This window comes from Nipponia nippon, unplaced genomic scaffold (genome assembly GCF_047370975.1).
Source record: "Nipponia nippon isolate SJK-2023a ecotype South Korea unplaced genomic scaffold, ASM4737097v1 scaffold_5, whole genome shotgun sequence".
In the NCBI taxonomy this organism is placed as follows: Eukaryota; Metazoa; Chordata; class Aves; order Pelecaniformes; family Threskiornithidae; genus Nipponia; species Nipponia nippon.
The window spans coordinates 47,432,157-47,454,985 of record NW_028262369.1 but is presented as its reverse complement, the minus strand read 5'-3'; the positions used below and the strand labels follow the sequence as shown (position 1 = coordinate 47,454,985).

The 22,829-nt window shown below is 36.7% G+C and overlaps 2 protein-coding genes across 2 annotated transcripts in view; one reads left to right on the top strand and one right to left on the bottom strand.

The window, feature by feature from the left end:
- Positions 1-22,829, top strand: part of CDC73 (cell division cycle 73) — a 118,627-nt gene that overhangs the window by 52,704 nt on the left and 43,094 nt on the right. The gene's annotated exons all lie outside the window — the stretch shown is intronic.
- B3GALT2 (beta-1,3-galactosyltransferase 2) lies at positions 11,396-19,756 on the bottom strand. The gene is made up of 2 exons (XM_087732189.1): positions 19,183-19,756; positions 11,396-14,281 (listed from the first exon to the last, which is right to left on the bottom strand). The coding sequence occupies exon 2, from the start codon at positions 14,143-14,145 to the stop codon at positions 12,877-12,879; it is 1,269 nt and encodes a 422-aa protein (XP_087588315.1). The 5' UTR covers positions 14,146-14,281; positions 19,183-19,756; the 3' UTR covers positions 11,396-12,876.

The window sequence follows — 22,829 nt, the reverse complement described above, 5'->3', positions numbered from 1 at the left end:
TTATCAAACAGTGTGAATTGTAATTCTTTCAAATATGAATGTAGGTATTAGATCCTTTCAAACAATGAGTACCATAACAATAATCCATATGCAGGGGACATTTTATAGATGGAAACTTACAATACACAGAAAATATTTCCAAGTATTATTTTATCACTCCTTTATATGGAGCTGAGAGGAAAAGAATATAAAAGGTAATAAGTACTCAACATCCTCCAGGTTAAGATCAAGAATGTATTAAAATTCAAGCAGTAGTTACTAGTATACTAATATTTGTGAAAGTTCTCAGTTATGAATAAGAATCATACCTTTAAGGAAATAATGTAACTTTTTCTGATGCCTCTCATAAGCGGAATGAAAATGATTGATAAACCTGACATTTAATATTTGGCAAACTTCAAGGAGTTTCTGCCTTATGTTCAGTAAAGTGATGTTTCTTTAGTGAAGCCATATTTAAACTATATTAAAATGCATAGAGATATATTGATACTTCATAAATGTGGCATAACTAAAGAATGTTCACAGCTTTGAGAAATACGATTTAAAAAAAAAACAAAAACAAAAGACTCACTTTGGCTCAAGTAGACTTGGCCGATTTCCTCTGCTACCACATTTCCCCAGAAGGAAGCTAAATTAATTCTGTCCATAAGAAGATTAAAAGCTGATGGGGTGGGCAGATGTTTTCTTTTCTCAAGGGTGAAGGAAGTAGAATAAGGTTCTCTGGCAAATCTGAAGATGATGGGGGAAAAAATATTTTGCTTGTAGTCAAATTGCAGAATGGCATTTATGCCTTTTTGTAGTAAGTTTTGGAGGGTTTTTTGGTGGGGACGGAGGGCTTTTAGTCATTTTTAAACTTCTTGTGCTTTGTGACATTATCTTGGTGGAGGAAAAAGATGTATTCTGGTTTTATTTATTAGTAGTTCTTTCACTCTAACACTGATCTATAGTGAATTTGTTACACTTCAGTGTGAATTTAGGTATTACTGTGAATTGTATTTTGCTTTTTAATTCTTTATTTTTCACTGTAAAATACTTTAAAACTTAGACCTTTTCTACATAGAAAGGTATACGCTTATCTAAATCTGGGTTCAGTTAGTTTTTGGTTCTTCTGATTAATATTTTAATATTTTTCTTCTCCGTTGATAAAGCCCTGGCTGAAGTCATGCTTACTCCTCATTACCAAGCTGCTGTAGGAGAGACTCATGGTGGCCCCTGTGTGCTTTCTAGCAGTATTCACAGGCATTCTCTCTTCGATATAAACTGATTCTTAACCACTCTAGCCTGTCTTCCAGCTGTCACAGCCTCTAGCCTGCTGCTGACCGGGGAGCTATTTAATACTATAAGTTCACAAGTTATCTGCCTTTTTCAGCATCAGATCTTCCTGGATTCCCATCTTGTTTAGGGATTTTGTGACAAATAAATAGACTGCTGTAAGTGCCTTTGCACTCACACGAATGTTAATCAAAGAACAATAACTGTGTGTAGCTTTGGGGGGCAAAAAACCCTCCCCTGTGTCTGAAACGTGACCTTTTTCCTTCCTGGTAGCATCTGAGTCTGTCAGTCAGTGCCCTTCAGGGACTCGAGGATCTTCTGGAAATTCCTCCCAGCTTTCTCCTGTAGCTGCTGAGCTCCCCAATACGGGATTTGTTTTAAAGGGTTAAAATCTTAAGTTATTTTTCATTTGTAATTAGACACCTCAGGGTGAAGCTGTTGCCACCTCAGCATGGCTAGGAGTCTTTTGGAAGTTAAGAGTCTTCAACAGTCGTCTCCATTTTCCTGGTAAAGCAAGTGCTTCATAGTTCTGCCACTCAGAAATAACCTTTTCTCCTTAATACAAAGGATGATGCAATCTAATATGGCAATATACAAGTATTCCTTAAGGCTATATCTAGATCAAGGCACTCAAGCAAATTAAAGCAAATTACCAAAGTGTACAACATCAACATTCATAAGTTATAATGCATTAAATTGCCATTGGCTGGTGATGTCTTTAGGAATAAAATTATTTTAGTTAACTGTAGTTTAATTTCCTTGGTTTACAGTGAGTGAAGGCCAATTTACTCCTGCATTAGAAAATTAATGTGGGAATTTAATGCATTTAAATTAATACGCTTTGACTTCTCACCTTTACTTGAATATTTATAAACCTTTAGATCATTGGTTAGACCATTAAGTTTGGGAGCAGCTTCCCCTGACTGTCATATCCATTCCCTGCTTCTCTTGTTGCTGAGGTCCCATTTCTTAGTGCTGTGTGCATGTTCACTACTAGCTCACATAGGATTACAGATTTGATCTGAATCAGAGCCACAAATAAAATTAAAGTATTGCTCTTCAGTCCAGGTAGTAATGGCTAGATTATATAGAACTACGATGGTGTTTATTAACTAGCCTGTAAAGACTGTGCGTTTTCTAGCATGCACAGTTCAAGATCATCTGGATTTCATGTAAATTCAGTAGTAAATTCAGTACCTTTTTAAAACTTTCATAATGCAGTTGTTCTGTGCATATTAAAAAAGTTGCAGAGGTCTTTTTAACTTCTGGTTTTACTTGCTCGGCAAACCCAAGGGGAGTTGGTTTTGCTTTCAGTTTTACGTAGCATGTTTGGGGTCTTTAAGGTGAGAAGGGAAGAGAAAATTAAATTGCTGTGGATGTTTAATAGAGTGACAGTTTATTTTAGGGCATAGGCACTCCTTTCACACTTCAATTGTCGTTATACAAGGAAAAACACTCATTTCCAGTACTTAAACTGATCAGTTGAAGCCTACCACTTAAAATTCATCCTCTCATTTACTTACATAAGCTGCTTAGGGCAGAATATTTTCTCTTACAATTTCTTCGGTGCTTGTCCTGCCTACGTATTTCCCCAGACGTGTGGCTTTCCTTGGTTTTGCATCTTTTATCACCCTGTTTAATAGAAGGAGATGTACTATGTAACATTGAAGTGTCTCAGTTTTACAAGTTTAGAATAATGGACAGTAATTGTAAAGTATTTCTACTGGTTTGTTTTGTTGTTTTTTTTTTTTTCATTTAATGTCATTAGCAGCAGTACAGTAAATTTATTGATAATTTCAACTTCGATCCTGTGTATATGGAGGATGGTATAGTCTCAGATTAAAACATCCCTACAGTTGAATCTGCATAGGTGAACTTCTGTGTTCTATCCTTACATTTTTCAGTAAATGGGGAAAATTAGGTAATATTTCTGTGAATTGTTGGATAAATTTTATCGACTGTTTAGGGAGGTCCTAATCAACATTTATTTATGTTTACAGGATTTTTTAAAATCTGTATAGGTACATTGACAAACCATTGAAACAAGACAATTTGATTTGGTCTAATATCATCTGATGCCACTGATAAGCAAAGACTTGGTCTGCAATGTATGACCAATTCTCTGATGACATCTAAAGGACTCAAGCTTATTAATAAGCTTTGAAAACGGTGTATAGAAAATTCAGGAACTGTAGTTTGGTATTTCTCAGAACCAGACAGGTTTGTGGCATCTCTTCTGAATGGGGTCTTAAAAAAGTGATGTTTAGGCAGTTAATGTTCACTTGTTTAAAACAACACCAGTTAGAAATTTCTCTGAGAGAGAATGTTTCATTATTGGCATGTGCTTAAGGTGTTTGGGTGGGGAGGGAGGTTGTTATGGGGTTTGTTTAGGAAAATGCTTCATTTTTCATCTTACATCTTGCAGAAATTCACTTTAGTGGGTTACCACTTATCTTTTTGATAACCTGAGAAAAAGTTGAGCTATGAAGAGGTAGTTGTCAAAGGGAAGTAGGACAGAAAGAAAAGAAAGCTTTATTGCCCATTATAAAATGAATTCCATTTTTGTTGACTTCCCGAAAGCCAGGGACAAACTGCGAACGTGGATTCTTGTGTCTGAATTGGCCACTGAAACTAATGAAATGCCAAATTTTTTAGTTGGCTGTGGTGGGAGGCAGTCTTTTTTTTTTTTTTTTTCCCTATGACAACGCATCTCATTGTGATCATCTTTCACTTCAAGTAATTGACAAAGGCAGTGTAAAATATGGTCAGCAAATATGTAAAGCTATTTTTGCCCAAGAGTCTTAAGTGTCACAGAAAGAAAATGGAAATTATCCAGCACCTTGCATTATACATCTGGAAATGATAAACAGTGTGAAGGCCAGCTACTCAACCTTCTGGCATGGTTGAATCAGTCCATGCTTTCAGAGCCTGAGCACCGTCCAACTCTGCAATTTATCTTAACTTTAAACTGGATCATAGTTGTATGTGCTGAAATGACTGTACCAGTGAATATTTTCTTTTCAGCACTTTAAACTGATGCAAAAGTACTTTGCTATATCCTAGCTAGAATATGATAGCATGTACTGCTTTCTGCAATTCAATTGTACACGGGTGGTAAGAAAAAAAGAAAAGGCACTTAATGCTCATGATAATCAGTTTTGTCATGAACGTTTTGGGATTCATCTGTTCTATGAGTAAATCAAGGTATTATGAATCCAAGTATTATATTAGTACTTCAGGTGCTAATACTCAAGTCCAAGAGGATATTGTGATAAGAAATGGGGGTGGGGGGAGAGGGACGCCCCCCCCCCCCCCCACTTATTCCATGTAAAAATCTTTTACAATGAAAGATTTTTAATAGAAGGTTCATAGATGTTTTTCTCTCACAGAACTGGAAGAAGTAAAACATTAGTATTTGACTGGTTGTCATAAGGAGTCTTACATGCAACAAAAAGTAGTGTTTCTCAAAAAGGCTCGATCTATGGAATGTGTGCAGAAGATGTTAGTTAAAGTGTGTGTTCATGTGTAAAGTTTTTTTTGATGAATAGGAGGAGGGGTAGGAAAGAAATGTAATTGTGTACTTTGTTCTAGTTTTTCCATTCCACTCTGCTAGTGTGAAATTTGGACAATAAATCATTTGAACTGTTTAACTTCTACTAGTAGAAAATGAGGAAATGGTGGAAGGAAAAAAATATAAAAATGTTTTAGGGACCCAGACAGTGCATTTTTTAATGAATATGCAGCATTATATTTTACTCAGGCTTACAGCCTCCAAATTATTGGCAGAAGGCTGTCATTCCTTTATTAACTTTAATGGAAGTCGGATATCTTAAGTTGTTTGCAGCGTCCATTTCTCAACTGAATTTGGAAAGAAAGAAAATCATACCTTTGCTGGATGTAGTAAGCAAACTTGCCTGCTTTTAAAAAGGGGATAATTCACAGCTAGATAGCATGACGTAGTAACTATGGCTTTTAAATCTGAATAAATTATAACTTTTGTAAAGTAAAAGAATTGTGATTATCATTCTTCTCTAATTATTTTTTAACCATTTTGAGAATTCAGAAAAAAGATTAGCTCTTTTAATTAATGTGGTTAACTTCCAAAATAGATAAACCACCTCAAATTGGTGAAATGATAGAAGTAATCTGCTGCATCAACTTCTAGAAATAATTTCATATTTGAAAGACAGAATTTTTCTCATGACATTAATAGAGGCATTATTGAAAATACTTTTCTGTTGCAGATATATTTATACAGGAACAATGTGGTTTCTGTGGCTTTGTTGGGGTTTGGGGTTTTTTTTCCCCTTTGGCATGCCTCAGTGTGCTTACAGCATAAGCTTATGCTTTTTGAGGAACAGATGTGTTAGTTGTCCCCTCAGGTACGTATATGATATTTACTTTTATTTTAGAGTCTTATGTAATGTTAAGAGTACCTCTGAATCGTAATCTTGTTCTTTAAATTATTGGGACATAAAAATGTTACCCTTTTCTACATTAAAAAACAATCAATAAAATACAATACTTTGAATTATTCAAAGACGATCCAATGGGAAATTGGTTATTCTCTTGATTCAGATGTCTGGATAATTGAGTTGAATTTTTATGTCTACAAAAATCAATGCCTAGGTGGACTTCAGAGGAATGCCTATAAAAAGACTGGCATTTGCATTAAGTGGCAGTACTAAATTTTTGACTGAGTCACAGATGGTGTTTTCCAGTGTTCCTTTTTTTTTATCATCTTGCATCAACCTGTATGTTATGGCACAACAGGCTTCAATTATGACGTAGATTTTTTTTTTTTGTATACTAAATTCTTGCTTCTTTTGGAAGTGATGACAGTGACATAGAAATCCTGAATGAAACCTAGAATATCTCTCTCATTTTCAAAATATTTCTTAGACCTCAACTTGTTTAAATGCAGGATATGTTAAATATTTAGTAAAGACAGTGAGCAAGGTTTCTGTTTTCTTTGGTGACTTGTTTGGTATTTTATTAACAAAGGATTTCATGTGGCAGTTGGTTTTTCTTGTTTCAAACTTGGAGTTTACTGAGACTTGGGAACACTTGGCCTTTCCACAAGAAAAGATGTGGTGGGGTTGTGGTTTTTCAAGAGTGGAGGGATTTGGTGTTTTTATGACGACATGGATGCTTTTAATTTTTCAACGCAAAACTTTAAAAAGTGTTAACAGGGAAAGAACTGGGAATACTTAACTGTTTGAGGACATTATGTTGAAAAAATAAATCTTCTACATCCTTGCAAGCATGGCTATTTCCTCTAGTCTGATTTTTTGTCATCTTGGGAAATTTTAAACGTTTAAGGATTTCACATTGTTCTCAGTTTCTTCATCTTTTTCAGTTGAATTAATTGCAAGACAATATCAAAGCCGATATCCTTAAAATGTTAGGATGAGAAACATTTTTCACACACTTCGCTTTCATATGAGGTGAAGAAAAAGAGGCTTCTCCATTATGCCCACACTAAGCAGCTGGGAGATCAGAGTGAGTGGTTCACCGAATATTCATATTGAACAGTTGAAATGTCAATTAATATTAGATAAAGCTAAATGGGCTAAAAGGAAACGGATGTGCTTGTTCTGATGCACTTGTCCTCAGAGGCATACTTGTATATTCTTCAGTACACTTTGGCCTCCAGTGAGGTAAAGCAGCTTGCAGTGTTTTTTTTATTTTAAAAAGCATATATTGGTTACAAAGTGATAAAGATTGTAGAAAAACACCGGTCTCCTCCTCCTCCTCCTCCTCTCAGGCAAATGATACCTGGAAGGTATCAGCAGCAGTTCAATTCTCTCTTTAGAAAGTGTATTCTTCTCTCAAGCCTTTCCAGGCGAATGAAAGCCCTTTGAGAAAAATACCGTCAAAGATTTTAGCAGTCTTGACTTCTCCACCCTCTATAGCAACTGTGCACAACTTAAGCATTCAAATGGAAACCTTTGAGAGTGCATAAAGCTTTAAGCCATGAGTACTCCCTGTGCTGGAGGGACTTTTTTTTTTTTTTGAGAGTAGTAATTCAAGGTTACTGTCTCGGTCAAAACATTTTGACCATAAGCATAGTCTTGAGAAAAGCAAAGGGAATGGTTCATACCCTGTGGTTTGAGTTATACACCAGTTAGCTCGTGAACCAAAATTCATCATTACTATCATCCAGTTAGCGTTATCATGAAAGCTGTCAGATTTAAATGCTTAAGAGAGCTCTTGTAACTGTTGCCATGGTAATATCAGAACGGCAATGTGGTGGTTTTCATCCATATCCCATGTTCAGCTAAATTCCTCTGCAGTCATTTAACTGTCAAAGGAAGGTATCATGATGTACCAGGCCAGATTTCTTTTGAGTTAACCAGGGACAAATGAAGACTGGAATTAACTCTTTCTTTGAAAATGAAATGTTAAATCCTAGATACAAGTGATGTAGTTTGCTTTGCTGTTGGTTTCACTGTGTGCTGACAGTCCTATATGTAAAATACTCTCTGTGGAGTTACTGACCTGGTATTCATGTCATCGTGTCATGTCTTGTAATTACTTTGGTTTAGGCCATAATAAAAAGCATGCACTGCAATCACAAACTAAAAATTTTGTTAGAAGAATGGATTTACCTAATAGATTTTTATTTTCTCCAGAAAGGGAGAAGTGCAAACACTTATCACTAGAAATTCAGATCCTGCTTTCTAATTTGGCCTCGCTTTTAATGCTTTCCCTTATCACTGAGCCAGCCCTATATTTTTTAACCTGTGTGGCGTTGATCAGCTACTGTGTTTTTAGTTTCGCTCTTCCGTTTTTCTGACATTCAAAAGCTTTTTTTAACTGACTTGCTGTAAGAAGTTGTTCTCCACAGCCCTCCCCCAGCCTCCCGTCCCGGAAAGCCTTTGACTTCGCTCTTGCTGTGGGTACAAAGGAAAGACAACGTTCTCTCCTTTCTGACCTACATTTTCACAGTGTAGCATTGCATAGCTGGCGGTGCAGCTTCCCTGCCTCCCTCCTTCCCCCCGTGCTCCCCTGGCAGAGTGGCTAGGTCTTGCGAAGCAAAGCTGGAGAAGGGAGGCGGGACTGGATGGCCTAGAGATGTACTCTGTAGCAAGACAGCAAATGCCATGCCTATTGAGTATGATCTGCAATCTGAAATTGTTGTGGTCAGCAAGGGTGAGACTGTGCGCCACCCGAATCGCATGCTGTTTTGGAAGAACAGTCTGAAATGAAAAGGATGATAATGCTCTTAAAATTTGATAGGTGCAGTTATCGTAGCGTAATTAAGTAATTGTCAAATATTTATTTGTGTTATTTGACAGCATAAAATAGAGGTTGAGAAATGGGTTTTAAAATTGGAAAAATATGTAAACAACTACCGATGCTTTTGCAAATCAGTTACAAGCCTGTTCTTGCTAATAGCACAAATGTAAGAAGTAGTAGCTTCTATATTAGCATCTTCTCTCTCCCTTTCATCTCCTTCTAGGAAGTTTTCACACGTTGCAATGAGTGTTCATTCAAAAGATAAGATTTTCTTGCACTGTAGGATTATGTAGGTATTTTAGATTGAAGTGCGATTGAGGATTGTGTTAACATATCAGGAAAATTAGTAGGGATGGGGGGGCAATCTAAAGTAATGGCTTCTGGGTGCTTCCCTCCCCTCCAGTGCCTGATTTAGCATGGATTTTGAGACAGTTAATGCATGTCTTAACATGTTAATATATTCTGAAAATATTTTGTAAAGATGGACTGACACATTTTATATTACTGCATTGCAAAGAAAAGCAAATTTTAAATTACTATTCTAGTAAGGTTAACCTGAAAGCCAGTCTGTCTCGTCTCTTCTAGATTACTGCCATCATACAATTTAAAATTGTATAAGACATAAAAATAATTTATAACATTTAAGTGAAGATCTTAATGGACACTGAATTTTCCCTCAGACCAACCACTGAGGCTTTACCTGTAATTTTGTTCAGACTAGAACAGATAGTGAACTTTACTCATGAAAAATCTGTCAATGGCTGGGGATAGGATCAGTTGTATTACACCAAAACCTGTAGTTGTGCATTTTCCATGCTTAAATCTATTGATGTGTGATCTGCAAATAACCCACATCACTGATTTAATTGGAGATGTGAAAGGAACAGTTCTGTTGTTGGTGAATAACAATTTTTTGTGAGACTTCATTTTGGTCATCTAGTATCAATGTGTAAATCTTTATTTAGTTGAAAGTTAAATAAATAGGGAAAAATTATGGAATTCCAATTTCTGATTTCTGTTACCATGCTTCGCTTCTCTAAGATTTTTTTTTTCTTTGCCATAATGATGGTACTGATGGCGTTGCATTTTTTTTCTGTAATAAGTTTTGAGTCATTATGAGTTCTTGTATTTGTTTTCAACCTGAAGCAGAGACACAGAGAAGTAAAAACATTTAAAGCAAATATTATATAAACTTCTATACCTCAATGAGTAAACTAGTTATATTGGTTTTTTTTTTTTTTAACTGCGTTGCAGACATGTTGGACTTTTAGATACAAGCTTGTATCCTATTGCTAATGAAAATGCATTTTTTTTTTTGTCTTGCTTTATGGGGAAAGGAAGTGAGAGAACTTGTGAAAGGTTTTAATGATAGAAATAATTATTGCACTGTCTTTAACAGGAACGGTTTTTATATTCTAGTAGAGTGAGCAAATAGCTTAAACACAAGCTAGAAAACAGTAAAAACATTCAGAGAATGGAATATAGATCCTTCATTCTGTAATTGCATATTTCATCATAGAAGCTGTCCCTCTTGCTTCTGAAAGCTTTGTAACGAACTGTGCAAGAAAACAGTACTTGGATACAAACGATTTAAGTAGCCTTTGGCTGTCTTGATAATGATTCAAATATATTTATATATAGAGTAGTTTCAACTTATACCCAAATGTTAATACAAATTTTTAAAAATTATGTTGGACCCTTAAAAAGACATTAAAAATGGCTTTTTATTTAACATCGTTTACTCCTCATTAGTACTGTAACTAGTAAGAAGTTTGATATACTGAACTCGTAGGCATTGTACCGTAATTCTGCCAAGCTCGGGCAGATCGGCATCTTGCATGAGCTCCAAAGTGGAGTACCCGAGAGGGTGTTTGGCTGCCAAACTTCATGAGTCAAGTGCCAAACTATTTAAGGTTTAGTTATTAACCTCCTGGACTATACCCAGAAACCAGTAACAGCATTTTGAACTAGCCAGAGTTGGTACATTGCAGTCTAGCTTGAAAGTGCTTGAGGGCAGGGAACAGTGTTGAAGTCCTCTCCAAGAGGATGGACTGTGTTCTTGGCCAGCATTACTTGGGGACAGGCCACTTACGGGCTTGTATGTCTTCCAGAACTGAATACCCTTGAGCAGTAGCTGGCTTTCAACACTCACTCCGGTTGTCTAAAACTTGCACTATTGTGTAAAGCTCTCATATAGTTAACGTAAGCCAGGTGGCTTTCAGCTGGGGTATTAACTGTGGCCTGCATTAGCTGGAAGGAAGCAGGCAGATGGAGTGTGAAGAAAACTACAAATGGGTGTTGAAAGAGCGCTCCCAAAGACTTTTTCTAATGCAGCTTGCATCTCTGTGTCACGTGAACGCCAATAGTCATCATGTAAACTAAGTGGATGCACTTTCAATCTAGTTGGAGAAATCTCTTCTGCAGAGAGTGACTGTTTTTACACACGCTTACTCTCCTCAGAAACAGACATTTCTACAATTTGAGGTATCTTGGAAATGCACAAATGTATAATTCTCATACCTCAAATACAGCAGATGACAAAATTCAGTGGAGGATCACCAAAAAAATTGGTGATGAGCAAATTCCTATACCCCTCTTCAATACGAGCTCCTAGAATTTCTTTAGAGGGCTAGGCCAGCGCAATACAGTCTGCTCATGTGTGTAAGTTCCTGCATACAGACAGCCTTAGGGCTGCTGAGAGTGCTCAGTAATATGATTTGTCTTTTCATTACAAAGAAGAAAAACGTGCTGTGATTTCTGTATTGTGCATGGTATGAAAACTAGGCTTTAAGAACTAGGGAACACTGGAAAAGTCAAGTAATGCTAAAGCTAGAAATTTATTTCTTCCTGAGCAGCTTTCCCATAAAAAGTGAAGTCTGAAGACCATAAATATAATCAATTTTATTAAATAATAAAAGTACATCAAATATTTGTATTTTATCCAATTAAAAAGTCCCAGTCAAACAGAAAACTAATCACAGTTCTGGCAATTGCTGCTAAATCAGAGGTGGGTATTGTTTACCCTGGCACTGTGACAAACAGTAATAACCTGAATCTGATGCAACTCTGCTGTAACTCTGTTGGAAAATAAGCTTTAAAAGTTCTGTTTGTTAGAAAACTGGAAACCTGTAAATAGATTTAACCTACTTCTCACAATTTATTTTCAGTGGTACATGTTGTGGCTTTAATTTTTAAAATTGCTTAGATTTTGTTCTCACCCATATTGCCATCTGGAACTCTCAATCTTACTATGACCTGGTCTTCACCACCTATAAAGTAAGGTGTGTGGCTTAATTTTCTCTAGCAGACCTATTTTTTACTAGACCGATCCTTAGTTTTTTGGTAGGCAGGAAAGTGCAAAATCAACAAAGACTTGGTTGGTTTTCTCCCTCTTTCCACCAAATGAGACATTTTTGAAACGACGGCGAAAGACTTGAAGTTCCATTTTTGCGTTTCTGATCAGCCTTTGAGCTGCCTTGGAGTTATGTAAGGAAATTAATAGCAGATTCAATGAATTGGCATCAAGATGCCAAGATGAATGTTACTTGGCACCAGATTTTGGGAGCTCATCCTATGACTTCTAGAGAATTAAGTAACTTTTAGTCAGGTCTTTGAGGAGAATCTAGTTGAATCTACGGTTGAGTCTAGAACACCGCTTGCGTTTCCAAAGGTGATGTACAAAGCAGCAGTTTTCTGAACTTTGATTTCATTTATCCCTCTTTCCTAACCAAAGTAAGCAGCCTTCCCAAAACTGGACCTACTTTAAGGGAGTACTTTCTTAGTGTTTTAGAGTTCATTGGTAGTGCCTTCCTAAATTGAAAATGTGACATTGCTAAATGTATAGTACATTAAAGAAGCGTATAATAATTTTAATGTGGTGTTTGAAGGTAAAACTGATCTGCCCTTTGTGCATTTCCTTAGTGTTCATTTTTCATTTTATAGCAATTCTAGATAACAAAAAAACATTACATTGAAGAGAACTAGAGCTATGAATGCATTTTTTTAAAACAAAATTTTAGTGTGGAAAATATGCTCAATTATATTTTATTGGCACATAAATCAGCAATTGTACCACCAAAGTGTGCATGCTTATTATTGCACATTAACACAAAAATCCTTATATGCTGTCGTCTTTTTTCCTCCAATTTGCTGGGAAAACCTTTTGGTTATAGTTTCATAATATTAGTGTTATCAAGAACTACTTTTTTTTTTAACTTAAAAAAATAATTTTCAGACTCCACTATGTGATGGGGATCAACTAAAGGCTGTCCCATTAAGCTCATCCATTTTTCACTGTACATGCGTTCAGCGGTATTTACAAATTGCACATGGAGTACGTTTGACGGAGGGAGCGTTGTCCTTCTAGTGCAGTTTACGATGGCGATACCTGCCTGCTTTTTCTTTTGCTGCATTGGCACAGGCACTGTGCTTATTTTGTTGTAAGTGGTTCCAGTATTTGATCAGTTCACTAGGTTGGAACTGATGGGAGGTAATTAGGTGGCTATATTTACAGCTGGAGTAAGAAACTCGCCAGTGATTGAAGACAAACTCATTGGGTGGAGGCATAGGGTCAATTCGCAGCTTGGCAAGACAGATCCCCACGTATACATCCTCTAAATGTAAACGTCTGATGCTTAAGGAGACTTTAAAGATTTTTTCTGCTAAATCGCCAGAAAAAACGTAACCAGTTCCAGAGCAGAATACAGGATAACGTTCACTTGGATACAAATCAGGTGGCATATACCACTTACTATCCTTGTTCCTATTAGGTGCGTAACCTCTCATTAAATAACCTGTGAAATACTTGTGCCTCGGAGGAAGTTCTGGTTTCAGAAGCTTGTGTATTAAATATTCAGTATTGACAAACATATCACTGTCAGTTTTCATAACGTATGGAACACGTGGACAATAAGATGCAACCCAGTTCATTCCCATCAGTGTTTTAATGGTTAAATTATAGTACGTGTCTAAGTATTCTTGTTGAATGATGTCGTGGTACTGTCTGCTTTCCTCTAGTATGGTACGCTGGAGGTATCCATTTATCTTGATGCTTAACCCCAGCAAAAAAATACGAACAATTTGGATGCCAGGTGTCAGGCTTTCGTTACCCCAAGTTTGTCGAATAGCTTGTCTAGCTTCCACCTGGCCTGGCTCTGCAGCTATGAGCAATATTAGAAAAGGGGTCTTCTCTTGGCATTTCTCAGGCTCGTTGATGATGTATTTGAAATGATACGAAGTTGGATGCCCAGTACCTTTTTCGTTGTAAATACTTCCATTGGCACTGAGTGTATTTTCCAAACCAGTTACTCCTTGCAGCAACAGATCCGTGTTGTTGGAGTTGGTGACTGTTTGAGGCCTGAGTGTCTGAGGTATGGCATCTTTCCACACGTTCCTTAGAGAGCTGTGGTTTGTCTCGCTTTTTGTAGATCTAAATCCTCGTATAGTGTAAGCCATGGGATTTTCTTTGAATCCAGCCCTGCCTGGCAGCCAGTCGTGATGATTAAAGAACAGAAACACAGCAAAAAGAAATACGAGAGAGATCAGGCCAATAAGATGGGTGCGAAACAGAGACCTTTTGCTATTCCAGGTCATCTTTGCAAAGCAGCAGTGTCGTCTTCTCCACTGAAGCATGTTGTAAGAATCCAATGATGGGATATGAGACAATGGCCAAGCAAAATGCTTTTCTGATTGTTTTTGAATCCACTGCTATTCTTTGGTATTCATTTTCTTTTGTTCATGTCGAGTAATTGTCTGCAAATGGCTCACTCTGCAAAGATTTAAAAAAAGAAAATCAGAAATCTTTAATTTCACATGCTCATAATATAAAAGGTTACAATGAGAAAGTAGATATAAACATAAAATTGAGCTCAGTTTTTTGAAAAAAACAGCCAATGCTAATATGAACAAGGTTTGATTTTATGCCAGAAGCCAACCTTCATTTATGATTAAAGTTGACTTGATTTGTTAGCTTTTAAAAATGCTTTTTTCGTGGTAAAAGTTTTGACAAACATCCTGGGTACCAAAGATGATAAGGAAAACAAAATTGATCATGTTAGCAGAAAAAGTGTGAAGTAGATGTAAATAGCTTCATGTATACTGACTGTGAAATCCTTCCACAGTGCTTGAGAAGGACTCAATGAAAAGGCCTTGATACCAGATGGAAGGTTTATTGGCATTAATTAAAATTGATTTGACATGCAGAGGCTAGTACGGCTCACAGTTTAAAAACCTTTTTTGTAAAATGGTCATGTATTGGTGGTGGGACAGACGGCGCAAGGTTGATTATGGCAGAGTTGTGTTAGTCACAGTACACTGCTTGGCGTGTTTCCACCGGCCCCGGCTGTGTTCAGAAAGTCAATGAGAAGATGCACCTGTCAAAATTAATTTTCAGGGTCCAGTAACCTCAGTGCACAGCCCTCAGATGGTAACACAGGATAACATTTTCGGTCACCTTTCAGGCACCTTTAACCTTCTACTCCACAATGAAGGAAAATATTCAATGGAACACTTGGCTGTTGTGCCAGACTCATATGCAGTTGATATAAAATTAAGCTGTTGATTTTTGGTAGGCAGAGAGCTTAGGTAAACGTTCATATTAATTGGAAGTAAAATTGCACAGCAGTAAGTTCCTGGAAAACTATCTGATGAACTTGATTTCTGGTTTTTTTTTTTTTTCTCTATAAGTTTATATGTAACTACTGTACTTCTGGTATCATACAAAAATTTCAAGTATTGTTACCAGCAGCTGTAACTGTAGGAAAAAGTGCCAAAGTAGTCTGTGCTTCATTTTCTCTTAAATTTTTTTCCTATTCAAGAGCAGAGTCAATATGGCAGCTTCATGATGCTGCATATTAAAAGCTGATCACATCATCTTGTAAATGAACCTTTCATTGCACAGTAGCAATTCGTTTGTGATTTTCAATTTGCTCTAATTTATTTCTGGGCCCTAGGGTTTTGTATAGGAAAAAGGATGACAGTTGAACAAGAGTCCATAGAAAATGCTATTTCTAATATAAATGTGTAATTTATTAATTGCTTTGCTATCTTCTAAAACCAATATTTGGATTAATTTCTGCATTTAAAAACTAAGTGACATGTTATATGGAAAATTACAGGATTTTACATTGTAAGGAAGTAATTTAAGATGAGATGGCAGTTGAATAATATATCATTAAATTGTATGTGTGTGACAACATTCAATCTGCCTGGTTCATGTAAGGGAAAATTTGTATTTCAAAAGGGTAGGGAGAGACGTGTAACTGAGCTTTATTTTAATTACTGTGCGTCAGTTCATATATAAACAAAATAACGTGTATGCAGAAGATGCCTCATTCACAATATTAGAAACAAGGGGGAAGTAGTATTGCACAGAGTCGGAATTGTCTCTCTTGCTAACCTCCACTAGGAGGAGCAAGTAAGTGGGGATTTTAACTGGTTTGTGACAATGTAAATGTATCTAAAAAGGCGACACTCTCCTTAATTCTCTTTCTGAAATAGCAAAATATTTGCCTAGTGATCTATTAAGCTCTTCCCTGTCGTGCTGTTACACAGCGTTCACGAATTTTGTTCTCAAGCTCACTGAAAGTATTTCTGATTTTTTTTAAAGATTTTTTTTTTTTTTAACTGCTTTGGACTGATGCTGCTTACCAGAGACGGAGCTATCTTTCTAAAAATTATTTTCCAGTCTACAGCTGTTAAACATGTGTGTCTAAAGTGTGCAGCTTGAGAATTAACCTGAAATTCCACACTACTCATTTTATGCTGCTTTAATTCAGGCATTATCCTTATGTAAAAGAAAATAAGCCCCAAATGTAGAATACTTCTGCTTATCTGACCATTTGCACCTGCTTTTGCATGCTTAGAAAATAAAAGCGTGCCTTCAAAAGTAATAACTTTTAGTTTCTCTGCAGTGTGCAGTGAGTTTTAAATGAACACTCAGCTATTTGGGAAGAATATCTCTGCATAAGCAAATATAAATGTCACTTCAAAGGGTACCCTAGATCTCAGGGAAATTAATTGTTTGATACCAGTTTGGAGGGCAACAGTGGGAATATTGGATTAATTTTCATTCCATTGCATGTGTGTGCAGTTTAGGAAGAAAGTCAAAACCAGAATTTCCCAATTGTGGAGCAGCAGCTGGAATTCGGATTAATTTTGTCACACTGAATTGTTCCACTTCTAAAACTGCGGTCATTAGATGCAAATACTTCAGCAAATCTGCACTGCACTGCTAATCTGTGTTTAATTTTTAATTGAGGTAGTGTTTTGTTGTGCACCTACTTTCATATGGGAATAGGCAAAAGTGAGAATCTCAAGTTATGTAAATATTTGTGTAAACTGAAAACTGTTTTCAGGTGCTGTCTTTCCATGTTGCACTGAGAAAGTGTCCCAGAAAAGGCAGTTGTAATAGCTGAACACCCCCCCCCCCTTTTTTTTTTTCCCAGGCTGCGTGCTGACATTGTGCACATTAAAATAAGTTTTACAGTGAGGGACAGAACTAGAATCATAAGAAATGCAAAGAGAATACTTTCTCACTTACATATTTCCTTGATTTTTCAAGGTGGGAGTTTCCTAGAAAATCTTCAGTCTCTGTTTTCCCTTAAAAAGGCATTGTATGGATAGGGGAAAAACCCACATCTATTTTTCAGCTTCATAAAACTATTGACTGAAAAAAATGAATAACTTTGTGTCTCATTTTCTTTGTAATTCAGGTGTAAAACATTTCAAAATATACAGTGGATATTAAGCATTTTAAATGCAGCAGTAGCAATTGCTCCTTCAAAAATACTACATGCTAGGATGCATTGTTTAAAAATAAAGTAAGCAGCTATCAACATATATTAAAAACACCATCAAACAGTATCATAAAAATAATATTTTTCCCTCACTTTTTAATCAGTGTTAGAGCGTTACTGCTTTTGCCCAAATATTTAAAATTTCCTTTCACAGAAGGCTTATGAACAGGTACCAACCATTGCCAGTAGATAAAAAAGCCTAAGTATAGCAAAAGGTTTCTATACAATCTCCTTGTCTTCTGGAAGTGTGTCTTTGCATGTAGCTCTGCATTTTGAAGATAGGCTTTATAATAGTTCTACTTCATTTTTGGCACTTGACTGTGCAGTCACTGATGCATTATCAAATGCCAAATATATAAACTGTGAATGCCTCTTGAATTTTTATTTGTGATCTGTGCTCTGCTGGTGTTTCGCCTCCTTGTACTTCCAGTTCTGCTCTATAATTATAGCTTTGCAGATTGAAGCGTTCGACTTCCTATTCACACGTCCTGGATTTTCATATTTTGATTAGCTGTGTGGGCAAACTCTTTAATTAGAGGGAAGAGTTCAAAAGGCAGCCCGAGTCGGTATTCTGGTAAACAGCAGCAGTGGCTGCATATTAGGCCTCACATAATGTGCCTGAGTTCACTTACAAACTGCATTAATCTTTTGCATAAAACAGCGCTCGGGATGAGGTTTGATGGGCAGGTTTTTAAATGTCAGATATGAAAGTCGCACCACTAGCTAGGCATGCTTCTCCAGGAGTATTGCCTGCGGGTAGAATTTCTTGTTTTAAAAGTTCTGGAAAGTGACTTTACCTTCAAAATGTCTCAAAAGTGATCTGAAACCAGTGACTGTGGTATGCTGCATCCTTAGGTATGTGAGCTCTTTCCAGTTGCAGTTGTTTTAGTGCATGTTAGCATTGCCTTGGGCAAAGAAAGCACATTTATATTGACATTTAATGATGTATTATAGCTTATTGGTAGATTCTGCAGATAAGCACTTTCTTTCTGTGGTGTATTAAATTGCTATAGATTTAGGTCTTAAATTTGTATTGCAAATATTAATCTTGCTTGTTTGCTACTAGTGATGAAGTATTTAGATTTCAACAATAAATAGAAATGAATGGCAATGAGATGGAATGTCATTTTACAATCAAAGTTAAACAGTCAGTGTTTTCACATTAAACAGAAATTGTAATGATGGCAGGAGATAAGTTACATGCTCACCATTTTGAGTGTATAGTGTTTGAAGGTTTCCTTTTGGGATGTCAGGGGAGCCTGATGTTACTTGTAAAATGTGGTGCCTGATTGCACTGCTGATGGTTTAAATCATATCCAGTCTTTTGCAGGCTCCCAGTTTATGCTTGGCTGATACTAGCCTGATGACATTTTGCTTGTGTTTCAGGGGTAAAAAAGCAAGTGTAAAAAGGTCTGAAGGTACTTTTAAGATAATGTAATTTGACTGCGTGGTCTGTTTTGATGGTTCAGTGCTCTCAGCGTGTCACATCATGGCCATTTTACCAGTGCTTTAAGATTACTTCGGATAAGGATTAATTCTGACCTAGTTTGAGAGGATTTCTAACTGTTTTTTCTGTGCTGGAGGGGTTTGAGTTTTTAATTTCTCAGTTAAAAGCAATCATTACAGTAGCAACATTATCCCTTTAATCCCTCCTCTCTAGCCACACCAGGCTTGTGCAGACTGTAAGCAATGCATTTAGTAAGTGTAAGGTAGTGACATTGTGCTGTGGGAGAGGAAAACCTGCTAGAATTCTTTCTCCCTGTTCAGAGACATGTTATCTCAGGGCTCTGCAAATTAGGAACGATCGTTATCTGTAATGGCTGAAAAGGTAACAGACAATCGAATGAGTATCACACAGAAGGATTTGACATACCTTCCTTGGTCAGGCCATTTATGGTGCGAGGATTATACCCACAGAAAATAGTTTTGGCACGCCATCACTTCAGCAAAAAAGATGTTATCGAACATGCGCACATCCCCCAACAGCCTGCTTCCTGCGATTGCTTTTCACAGTATCCAATCTGTCCATCTGTCTGCTCGTTGCTGTGTTACCTTCCTTGCTCATAAGTGTTGTCCTTGTCTTGGGGCTTTTTGTTCATCCTTCAAACAAAAGGACAGTAGTTCTCGTTTCTCTTCTGATCGGGGCTGTCTGGCGTTGACGGCCGATGTATTGGAGCTTTTACATCTGGTGTTTCCCTTGTCGGACAATGCAGTGCTGTGTTCTCTTCTCCTCAGTATCCATATTTCTAATGGTAATGTTAGCAGGGAGTGCTAGCGCGTAGTGGCTCAGTTGCCCTCAGTAATAGGATTTCCCTCTATTCCTTCCTTCATTGTTGCTAGGCAGTAATAGAAATGGTTTTGAGCTGTTTTAACTGAGGATTCAGGTCTATAAAATCCATTCCGTAGTTCTTCAGCTGCTGCACAGGCAGGCAGCAGTTTAAATGTGGGCTTTGACAGATGCTGTCTTCTGACAGAGCAGAATTTAACGTCATTGCTTGGCTGAATCCCACGTGATTGTTTGCATTCATTTTGACTAAATCCAAAGGCAGCCAGAAAGCTTTACGGGCTCTTGCTCCTATTTGATAAATGGTACATACTCAGTTCAAGCACAATGATAGGTGAATAGTATAAAAATTGTATGATTATTAAATGAATGATTGAAGGTTTTTTCCAAATTGTTTTCACTTTTCCTTGACACTGTAACTTATGATTCTCTAGGGGATTTTTAACGCTAGACGCTCTATTCCTGTATTCCAAAAGCTGTTCTGCAGTGCAAAGGAATTATAAGCATTTAAATTCCAAAGCTTGATTTAACCCATTTGGCTCTCTTCAAGTATAAATCTTTTGTGCCTTCATGCCAAAGAAAAAAATGTATTTGCTCGTACTTCCTTTACACGTGCTTACTTAAAAAAGCTGCTTTTTGTAGTCTTAGGTTAGTCAATTAAGCTGGACAACACTAATGTATAAGCACATGCTGTTAAGCTGCCTTTCTGCTGTTAATGGCTTTCTTCCTTGGTAAAGGTCGAAGTCTGGTATTGCAGAATCGGGGATGTTTGATTTCAATTATTGATGGATCTAAAATGTCTTTTGTCTGTTACAGACATACCTATATTATAGAATTTGTCTTTCTGGTCCTAATGAAACTTGTGTTCCTTTCGCTTCTGTCCTTTCAATGACTGACCCTTCTATGCAGAAGCATCTTAATATATTTACTATATGTTATAAATAAAATATCACAATAGATAGCTCAGAAAATAGAAAGCTACCAGCATACTTACCCAAATATTTATTAGTCGCTGTGTTTGTCCACTCTATTTTGAAAAGTTAAGGACTAGCTGTTTAGACTGTTTTGGTTTTGTGGTTTTTGGTTTGTTTTGTTTTTAGCCAAAGGATAAAGAAAATATAATTGCTCTATCATATGGTATCTCTGATTAGTAGGATTGGGGGTGGGTACGTCCTTTACTGGCAAATAAGGCTTCCCAAGGCAGTCAGTGTGTTTTAATATTCTAAATGCATATTCTGGTAATTTACTAGAAGCATAATCAGATTTATATCCTCCTAACTAAATCACCTATGTACACTAACTTTCTCTATTAATTTACTCTTGTTTTTAATGTATGCATTTCCTATCCTAATGACAATATCCCCAAATCCTAATATCCTATTTGAGGACATTTTAGGAGCATGAGAATATTCCTTAAGTATTAGTTATAAATATAACATGTATATCGGTAAAGACTCGTATCTCCTCCACTCTAAAAATTTTGTATTTATAAAACGGAGGGGGGTCAGCAGGGCGGTGGAGCGAGAGAGGAGAAACCTGTGTCCAGCACCGCTTCCTGTTCTGGGACGGTTATGAATAATTGAGAATCAGTGCTTTGAAAGGTTGCATGTGTGCTCAGTCTACTGAATTTTCCACTTAAACACACAAAGCTTTCTTATCCTTACCCTACCTAATATACAGAACTATATAGAATCTGTTGCTGTATGCATACAAATATGTGACAGAGTTTGGCTAGGAGTATTGTCAATTTGCTGCAATCTGAGCTACGAGTAGGAAATCAAGTGAGATAGTCATGTAGTTAATTTACCTGTGTTGACTTACGTAGAAGCAAGTAATGTTTTTTTGAATACCAGCATGTGAATCTGCCTCTGATTTTTGGATTTTCATATAAGACGCATAACATTGTATTCAGGAAGCAAGTCTGAATCTCAACAGAATGTTTATTAAAATCCATAGTGTTTCCACTTACTTTATTTACTACTGCTTCACTATACCTGAAGCATATCTCTGAAGGTTTGTGAGTTATATGTAGTATGTTTACATATTGGGGTGGGCAGAGCTGTTTTTATTTTTCTGTAAATGCTCATTAGTAAATACTAAAGGTACAAAAATCCCAAGGGCCATTTTTTATAAATAGAATCTGTTTTAAAGTAAATTTAGAAGGGAGCAGACATCAGCTTTGGCTTTTAATTATATGACCATATCACTTCTGTATAGCTTGCAAAGTTCAGGCAGAGCTGTTGCCTGTTGATATGCATAAAATTGGTCATCTTGCCATGTGAACAAATCGAATACTGAATTCTTAAATCTTAATGAACAGTTTCTTTTGTTCACTCATTCTTTGCTTTTAAAGGATGAGCAAGTCTTTGCTCATCTTACAGAAAAGTAAGGAAAAGCTTTGATTTTTCTACTACTTTCTATCTGGGTGTGACTGATGTAGCTTTAGAGAGTCTAAAGTTTCAGGAAGAAATTCCTTTTATAGCACTTTGTTCTTTACTACTTTTATATGATACTGTATGTTTCTGGGTATTTCAGGAGGGCACAGCTTGCTCTATACTGGAAATATGACCTGAAGGTTTGAGTAATCTTGCTGGGCTGGAGGTTGGAATGAGCTTTATTTCGGCTAAATCTCACTGTGAAGGGTCAGCGGACTGCTTGTTCTTGATCCAAGGAGTAGTATGTTCTGTAATGTTACTATGGTTACATCTTAAATTAGAAGCTGCAATGTTAGTGTTTGAAATGCTGCCATCTATTAAGACTAAGAAGGAGTTACTCTGATGTGAAGATGTGCAGCATGTGTGTAAGGAACACTATAGAGTTACCGTGGCCGGTGAAAGCTTGACTGTTCAGTGAGTTCTGCAAAGCTGGAAGCAGATGCAAGGAATCAGAAAAGTTGTCTACTTAGTTGTCACATGTGCAGGTTAGTCTGTGAACTATGCAAAATGTACTTAGGCGAAACAAAGATGTGTAGGTTTGGAATATTTTCTTCAAAAAACTTCCTACATGTCATTTTTAGAGGGTATCAGCAGAATCTTGTCTAACTGGTTTCAAAATAAATGGGACCCTAAGGTTGAGCCATTAAATAAAGTTCCATCTTGACAACATTAATAGAAGTTTCTCAAACCAATTCAGAGTGGTCGTGGTAGTCAGGTGCGTAGTGCTAGGTAATTTTCTGCCTGGTGGCCACAAGTCCCATGAAAGTTAAACTAAATATGTGCATCATAGCTGACATGTCA